The sequence below is a fragment of the Pagrus major genome, chromosome 15 (assembly GCF_040436345.1).
Source record: "Pagrus major chromosome 15, Pma_NU_1.0".
Taxonomy (NCBI): Eukaryota; Metazoa; Chordata; class Actinopteri; order Spariformes; family Sparidae; genus Pagrus; species Pagrus major.
Window position 1 is genome coordinate 13,194,644 of NC_133229.1, and position 9,341 is coordinate 13,203,984.

The 9,341-nt window shown below is 39.3% G+C and overlaps 1 protein-coding gene across 1 annotated transcript; it reads left to right on the plus strand.

Annotated features, from left to right (window-relative positions):
* Positions 1–591: 591 nt before the first annotated feature.
* On the plus strand, positions 592–9,341 carry tsnax (translin-associated factor X). The gene is made up of 6 exons (XM_073481242.1): positions 592–703; positions 1,777–1,866; positions 1,981–2,095; positions 2,478–2,608; positions 7,894–8,015; positions 8,719–9,341. The coding sequence occupies exons 1-6, from the start codon at positions 688–690 to the stop codon at positions 9,094–9,096; spliced, it is 852 nt and encodes a 283-aa protein (XP_073337343.1). The 5' UTR covers positions 592–687; the 3' UTR covers positions 9,097–9,341.

The following is a 9,341-nucleotide window of genomic DNA, read 5'->3' on the forward strand; positions in this document are numbered from 1 at the left end:
TTTGGCTGCAGGGGCGGGCCTGTGTCGCTGTCTATTGAATACATTAAACACATGAATATGCCTAGAATTGGTAGATATCGTATCTGCAACAATACAACAAAACAATCCACATGCATGACACCGAATGCGTCATTAAAAAAAAAAATCAGCAACAAGTACAAACATACATTTGTTTATATTCCAGGACAAGTTTTAGATCTCAAAATAAACAATTCATTGTGTCGCGTCAATGACTTGTAACTGTTTTGAATCATTTTAAAATAAAAATCAACAACATTTTCTTGAGGAAGTTGTCAAAACGCTGTAAATAAAACAAATACCACTTTTTTGTCATGTCACTACATCTCCCATGATGCACGTCTCTGCATTTCCTGATACGCGTGTAAACAGCGCGAAGGCCCCGCGAGGCTTGGGGACCACACGGATGCCTGTTATTAAAAACAAATTAACACGTTTTATTTGCCACTGTAGAGTATTAAGACTTTACTCAGCATGTTTACTATCGTTCAGAGATGATAACTTTAATGTGTCAACGGAGCTGTTTTGTCTGAAGACCCTGAAAAATCCTGACAGATACCTCCTTATATTTTGGTCGGCAGCGCGGACGTCAGTGGCTGAAACGGTTCAAATTTAAACCCTAAACGAGCTAAAACTATTTTTAATTTATTAAGAGACAACACTGAAGGTATGAATAAGCGAGAAGGTGAGTCAGGCTTTTCACTCAACGAAGAAAAACGTTTCAATAAAGTTGTATTGTCGGTTGTTTTCATGAGCATGCGGTAACTCGGCTAGCTCACGGCTATGTAACTTAATAGTTAGACAATGACAACACCAACATGCAGCTCGGTAGCTCTTCACATTGAACTGTCGTAAACAGATTCATGTTCACTCTTTTTACAGTAATGTTTGCCAACATCATCTGCAGCTCAACTGTATTAATGTGTGATCAGTAGATGTTGTGGCTCTAGCAGTGACAGCAGAAGCATGAAACTCTCTTTATAATACAGCTCACACCAGAGCTTCAACTATCAGTTACGTGTGTTCATTATTGATCAATCAGCTCATTATTTTCTCGATTAATCTATCGATAATTCGATCTGTAGATAATCTCCCTCACCTTATCCCAGACCCACAGTTATGGTTTCATGTCCAAGAAGAAAATCGACAGTATATATATTACTGAAGCTGCATACTTGTTTTTATTTTGTTATTTTTGATTTTTATAACTGCCTTAAACTTTTAATCCGTTATCAAAATTGTTGCAGATTATCTTTTTGTCTGTTGGCTTATTGTTTCAGTTCTAGTTCACACCTTAAAGAGGTTCTCAAGGGATTTATTATCACACCTCCAATACAATTTGTGGACTTTGATTATTATTATTAATGTGTTTCTACGCCCCTGTAAAGCACTTTAAATCCCCTTGAGTCTGAATGGTGTAAGGAAACTTGCCTTGTGCAGATCAAAATAAAAAAGAATCGAGTCAAACAGAGACCAAGGTATCCATACTTTCCGAAAAATGCCAACTCTTAACATTCACACAACACAATTCAGTCATGTTTACATTCACACTTTCCATTACATGTTTAAAGTCTTTATCTCAGGTCAAAATAACCCTGATGACATTGAGGTAAACTATTAAAGTGATCTTCATGTGCAAAATCATTGGAGTGCCTCTTCAATTTGATGAGGCCAGTTTACAGAAAATGTCATTAACTAAATGTGTTTGTTCCTGAGCACAAACTGCAGTATCACCTGACCGTTTCTGCCTCACGTCAGGTGAAGGATGTCCTCGGAAAAATGCTGATGCAGCGCAGGATCGCGATGCGAGCGCCAACCCATCCTCGCCTGTCATCACAGTTTTCAAAGGTATCTGCATGTCCTTGGCATTTTGACAGCATTTTTCACCCGCATGGTTGCTGTATTTCATTAGCGTTCAGACGTGTGTACTCAAACAAATCTTGTTATTTCATGTCTTTTCAGTTTTCCAGCAGGAGCTGGACACCAGACATGACAAATATGAGCGTCTTGTTAAGATCAGTCGAGACGTCACCATTGAGAGCAAGAGGACTATTTTTCTTTTACATAGAGTGACCAGGTATATACGATTGTAGAAAGGCATGTTAATTGGTGCAGTTTAGTTTGAGAAGGCTTATAGATTTCTGCACTTACATCAGCAGCTGAATTTGATGATTTACTTGTTCTAACTGCTTTAGTTTGAATTGTTCTGTTTTCAAGAGGCCTGCAATATAACAATGAAGCTACATCAGCCTTTAGATATTGTTTTGGAAGTGCCATAACGGTGCAGAAGGGAAATTGTGAAACTAAAATCTCTTGAATGATGAATATTGTGAAGATAAAGTTTATTTGTTGGACTGTCCAAAAGCACTGGAACTACACAATCTAACTTCTGCTGTAGAGTAGGTTAAAACACTTGCATGTCTAACTTTATTTTCTGTGTGTTTTCTCTGGATTGGAAGTGTGGCAGATCCAGAGGACATTCTGAATGAAGCAGATGTGAAACTGGATGCAGTCCGGCAGAAAATCGGTCAAATTGCTGAAGAGCTCAGAGGAGAAGACATCTTTCAGTTTCACAGAGCGTTCACTCCAGGTCAGTTTCCGTTGACCTTTTTCATTTAAGAAAGCAAACTTGCTTGTTAATAAGCTCTATGCAGTTGTTTCATTATCTTGTAATATTGTAGTATTTTGCAGTTTTACACTAGAGGCACAAGGTCGTTTCTTACAAATTGGACATTTTTGATTTCCCAGTTCAGTGCCTGTATCGTTGCTTTTTAAAAATGTTATTGTAGACATCAGAGGAATTTTGTAAGTTTCAAGCAGTTCTTTTTTCCAGCGTTTTGATAATCTTTATTTAATACATTAAATGTCCAAAGAGAGAAGGTTGATCATTCAGCTGAATCAATGTCAGAAAAAACTTTTTATACGTTTATATCCTGTTAATGAGAAACCTAAATATTGTAGTATAAATATGCGGCTAGTATTCAGGATATCGGGTCATATATCTCCATATCCCATCAACCGATTTTGTGGTTGCATTTCTGTAGCGATGTTCCAAACATACTGCGTATTATTGTAAATCGAAATTAAAACAGATTCGATGTAGATGCAGATTTACAGTATCTACAGTAAATAGCTCATGTTCAGTCTGAAATTACTTGAGATAAACACTAATGTCTTTTTGTTTCTCCTCATTTTCGAAAAAGCAGTTTGTAACCGTCTTTTCTTGTATTTCCATCACCTGTTTATGAACCAAAGACACAGTTCTAGCACTAATGCATACATGGCTTGGCACAATTCATTAATCTTCTTCTGAAATAAAAATACCTCAGTAGAAAATAAGGAAAGCTTTTAATCACTCTAGCAGTGTGACTCAAACATCTCAACAACTATTGCCATGAAATTTGGTACAGATGTTAATGTCATCTGGTCAATTTTTTTAGTATCGAATGAAATTCGAATGAGCTTTAAAGGGTAATTTCTTTACTTGTATTACATTTTTTGTATTGTATTTTTACAAAATTCTCTAGTAAAGACAAAATATAACAAAAGAACAATGAAAAGATAGGCATGAAAAACCAGCATACCAGCATTCATACTTTCTGTGTAAGTAAGTAAACACAGTGTGCATACATACCTTCCAACATGTACATAATTGAGCATAAGCTCACATAGATTTAGGCATTCAAACAGTACCTGTGTACTAACAAGCTGTTTACGAATATGTCATTCTCTCCATAAATCTGTCTTTCTTACTATTTTATTTGTTTATTGTTTTGTTTTTAAGAACACTCTATGAATACAAACAAACAAAGGAACAAAACAGAAAAAATAATGTCAAGTATATTGAAAGAAATATACACAACAAGGTGCTTTACACAGTACACAGCACGTTAGTCCTTACCCTGAATTCATCATCATTTCATCACAAACACACCTCCTCGATCTTTATTATCTCATTCTCTCCAGATGTGTTGTTTGCCATTTCTCTTCATTTCACTTTATATCATACGCGGGTACAGCTTCCATTTTCCACACATTTTTGCATAAAAAAACAGCCACTTTTATACTTATTTGCAAAAAATAAGGTGCTAGTTTATCCAAGATTCAATAGATATTCAATAATTCTCATTTTATTTACCTTCATTTAATTCCATAAAGAATCCTAATGGTCCTCTCCAATCCCTCCCATCACCACATCAATTCATTACATTATTCAGAAATCACAAAACCTATTGGATCACATACTGATCAATGACATTCACAAATGAGGCCACTTTGCCCAGCTGAATAGTTCATTCATGAAAAGATGGCTCCTCTTCCAGCCCCTTAATCAAATTTGTCTCCCCGCTATTATATTAGTCTGGGTCAAATCTGAACGTCGACTGTCAGCCACAGTTAGTGCGTCACCTAACACATAGAGTCTGACACTAATATACTGTAATATAATAATACATTTGAATTCTCTCAATATAATAATAAAACCCTGATTGGACAAACAACCTCGAGCAAAAGTTAAACGCTTAATATCGCAGGAGCTTTCACAAGGAAACAATCTTTGCTGTGCTGCTATCAGCTCCATCTTCCTATTTATTCTTGAGATTTATTGTGAAGTCTCTGATAGTGTGAGAGCGTGACCTTGGTGCAGGCCTGGATTTGATAGACCCACCCTCTGATAAACTTGTTATCCACCTAGTATCAATATCAGTTTTTGTCAGCGTAGCCAAAATGTCTGCAGAGTTTGGAGGAAAAGCATTACTGGGAGCGAAGCTGAGCTGTTATCTAGCAGCTGGGGAAGTCGTTTTTAGATTGTGGTCACTCAGGAATCACCGCTGCATCCTCTGCGACGTGACCAGTGGCAGTTCCCACCAATTAGATGCTTCATTTTTTTTCTCCATTTTTATCGTCTTTATTAGATTGAGACCGGGCTCTCCAGATAATCTTGGCTGGACGTGAAGTCTCCAGGCATGTGTAATGGGTCTGCGCTTTTTATATAAGGACCATTAAAGATATTGTGGGCTAAATCTGAACATAATTGCCACTGATAACAGGGCAGAGCGGCTCTTTTGATAAGCTGTTTTGCCTGACCCAGCTCGAAGCGATGAGACAGTGCAAACACAAGTGAACCGGTGGGGCATTTCCCAGGGTTCACCTGCAACCGAGTGAACCTCTCTGTGGTCAAACATTAAGCTCCATTAATCTGTAAATCATCTGGGGACATTCACACAGCCGGACTGCATCTTTTCCAACAGCTTTGCCAGTAAAATCTCTCTAATTTCCAACTGGTTTTTCCTGAGTCATTGTTTAGACATCATCTCCAGTAATATTTTGTTTTTTCTCTGGGTCTCAGTGACCAAAGGTGACTGCTGCCTCAGAGTAAATAACACGAACAGCTCCTGGCAGTAAACTCAGGAACTGGACTCCGCCTGCTGGCCTCAAAGCTTGTGTAACCTTTTCATGTCATATCCTGTCCGCCTCGGATTGTGTTGTATTGTCTCTCAGGCAGTGTCACAGCTGTGGGGACACTTTCAATGTTTAGATGTTTGAGGCGTGTGTTGATAAAGGTTAGGAAAAATCTGCCAAATAAGGGCTGGGCTTAAAATATGTGACCACTAGTGCTTACTATATGAGAACAGGATACGGTCCCTCAAATAAGCCGTTCATTAAAAGCCCTTGACAATGTGAGTATTATTATATGCTGTTATTTATACTTAAGAAAACTGAGAGGCAAACACAAAAATGGATGGTAATCAGACCTTTCATTTACTCAAAACAGTAAACTATAGACAGATCATCTCAATACTAAAAGTGTAAGGATTTACACACATCCGTACAATGCACCTTAAATGACTTAAAAGGTCCAGTATGTAGGATTTAGGAGGATCTATTGGCGGAAATGGAATATAATATTAATAATTATGTTTTCATTAGTGTATAATCGACTGAAACTAAGAGTCGTGTTTTTGTTACTTTACATGAGCCTTTTATATCTACAGAGGGAGCAGGGCCTCTTCCACTGAGTTCGCCATGTTGCACCACCTTGTTGCTACAGTAGCCCAGAATGAACAAACCAAATTCTGACTCTAGAAAGGTCCTTTACAGCAGCCAGCGTAGAAGAAAGTGTTTGGTCGTAATCTGCAACCTCACTGCTAGATGCCACTAAATCCTACAACCTGGACCTTTTTTAAATATTCATGACTAAACAAGCAAAAATCAATGTTAAAGTTATAAAAGAATGGAAGAGCTTACCAGTCAAACTATCAGCACATTGTGCACATGTACATGGGTATTTCCTAAAATGAAGCTTTTTCGTTGCGTTTTGGCCTTCTGTATATGTTAATAACGTGAAAACTCCTGCCAGGGTGAAGGTATTCTGAAACGCTGTTTTCAGTGTTTATGTGTAGACAGGAAAACCCCGGGGTTTTTTGGCTTGTCTCCTTTGTTTTGCAGACATCTGATTGGCTAACGTGGCATTACAGTAGAGGTTATGTCACCACCTTAAAGTTGCAATATTTAAGAATTTTAGTTGAAAACATTACAGAATTTGAAGAAATAACAGTTTTTACATTATGACATACAGTATTGTGTTGAAGACAATATCTACAGAAGTAAACATGCTAACCAGCTAGCTCTGGCCCATCCCAGTCCAAAGTTCCTGTCCTAGCGGTGTCAACACCAACACTCCTCTGGTGCCCCGAACTCCCAGTTTGGACCGCTAGCTGCACCGCTAACTGAGCTAACTAGTTAAAGGCAGCTAGAGTTTGCAGCAATTAGCTGATAATCTGGTAATATGTTAACCACTTTGTGTTTTGAGTAAGACTTTAACAGCCGGCCAGTTCCAATGAATAATTTACTGCTGCTCAATTAGCATCTGAAACTTTTGATAAGCATCTAACAGCATGACTGAGCAAACAACCTTGAACCTTAAGTGTGTTCACTGCTTGATAGACAGTAAACAGAGCCAAGTATGACATACTGTACCTCACTCAGCCTACCAAGGGTGCAGTGCTGTTAGCTTGATGAGCACACTTCTCTCTCTGAGCTAAATTTAGCACAGGGAATCTGCTGACGTACAAAAACAGAGTCCATTCACAGTTGGTGAAGACGCATATCTACACAATGTTGCCTCAAATCAAGGCTAAAGAGGAATAATATGTATGATATGTATAGGACACTTCTTTAGAAAAAAAGGTTTGTGGTTAGATGGTCAACAGGGCGTCAGTTTAATCAAAGCGCTGTGATTGTACCTATCCTAATTATTCATCTGATTTTCAATAAATCAAAATGTGAAGTGGCAGGGGACGTCATGGAAGCACATTTAGAAAGCTAATTCTAGTGGCCTTGCCCCATGTAAATGCTGCTGTGATTTGGACTGAAAGCCTAACAAAAGTGAAAATCATTGGAGATGAACCACGCTCTCCTCCCAGCTCTCTGTAGCACGCTGCGGTTTAGCTCCGTGGAGATACGAGGCCCTTTGAAGTTCAATTGCCGCTCCAAAAGTAAACTTCGGACACAAAGTCTTCCGTCCTGTCATTATTTGATTGTTGTTTACACAGGGCCAGAAAACAAATGAGGGGGTCATCCCAGCCTGCTGCAAAAAATGGCCCCTGTTGTTGAATCAAAAGACAGCAACAGGAAACAGGTTTTATTTGAATCATTATCTGCATCTGTGATCTATACTGTGCAGATACCATGTAGTGTTTATACACACTCTGCAGGCTATGCTCATTTGATACATAGCTGACCTTGTGTTTAGTAATGGTCGTATTTTTTGGGGGGAAAATCACAAATGCAAATAAATCCTGTTTACATTCAACAGCAGCAGCAGTGAAGTATTTGTCTTGCAGTGAACCGTTTCAATGTAATTTCATGCATTAGGGATCCAGGAGTATGTGGAGGCTGTCTCCTTCCTACACTATATCCGTCACCGCAGCCTTATCAGCCTGGAGGAGATCAACGCCAGGCTGGTGTTCATGAGGACAGAGAAGGTTGATTCGAAGGTAAATTTCAAGAGGACTTTGTAGTTCAGCTGCATGCAGTTTGTTTTCACATCTCATATAGTGTTCTGCATTTTAAACAACTGCAACGCCATTTTAAAGCTGCCATTAGCTATATACTCATTAAAATAAGTGTTAAATAGCTCTGTATTCCAACAGTAATAACTGTTAAAGAGTGTTTGGTCAGTAAAATGTCTCTCCTCCTCCCGCTCATGCGGTAAAAGAGAAAATACATTTTCTGGTATCCCTGCTCACTTTATTCAATCAGGACAGAGAACTCCATAACGAGGCGGTCCTGTGAGAGCAGGATCCTACTTTTTGCTGCTATGTCTGTTGACTACCACTCCGCATTCATGTGGTGAAGGGATTGCTAACTGCAAAACCCGACAGAAAGTTAGCTAACCCTACACTGTGGGACCTTTCCCCCACTCTGTCAAACATAATTTTGCTTTTCCTGTGAAAGTGGTGATAATGGCACACAAAGGCAACATTGGGCATTACTGTTGCAGCTTTTCGAAGCATTATGTGTCATTATGTAATTTTATCCACTCTGTCTGTAATTTTCCAAAATGATGAGTGCCTATGATGTGGACAAGATTGCTTAAGCCTCAATGTTTTGTGGTGTATAAACCATGCTGGGATAAAAGTTTCAGTGTTTAATTTGTCCAAAAATGTGTGTATATGTGTGATTGTTTTTTTCCCTAAGGGCTCAGCTGAAGCCCTGCCGCTGGGCGCTCAGGTCTTGACCTTCCAGGTGACGCCCTCAGACTACCTGCTCGGCGTGGCCGACCTTACCGGAGAGCTGATGAGGATGTGCATCAGCAGCGTGGGCAACGGCGACATCGACACACCGTTCCAGCTGAGCCAGTTCCTGCGGCAGATCCACGACGGCTTCTCCTACATCGGGAACACAGGCCCGTACGAGGTGTCCAAGAAGCTGCACACGCTGCGACAGAGCCTGGGGAAAGTGGAGGACGCCTGCTACACCCTCAAAGTCCGCGGCTCAGAAATCCCCAAACACATGTTGGCCGACGTGTTCTCCAGCAGGACCACGCTCATCGACCCTGAGGAAGGAGTGGTTTGAGTCCTGCAGCTTTACATTTCTATATTATGTTCTCTATGGTGTCATTGTCTGCTTTATTTCTGCTCCAGTTGGATGATCGTCTGTGTTTTCAATACAGTTTGACAGATGTTTAATGTTTCGCAACATGCTTTATGTTGTTATTGTTCCAATAAAAACAGCTTTATAATAGACAATGTTTATTTTCTTTGATAAAGATCTGATGACTTCACTTGTTTTGCATGAATAAAAGTTCTGTGCCAAATATA

Coding starts and splice junctions, on each gene's coding strand:
- tsnax (XM_073481242.1), top strand. Junction 1,867..1,980: donor TGTCATCACAGTTTTCAAAG/GTATCTGCATGT, acceptor ATGTCTTTTCAG/TTTTCCAGCAGGAGCTGGAC. Junction 2,096..2,477: donor CTTTTACATAGAGTGACCAG/GTATATACGATT, acceptor CTGGATTGGAAG/TGTGGCAGATCCAGAGGACA.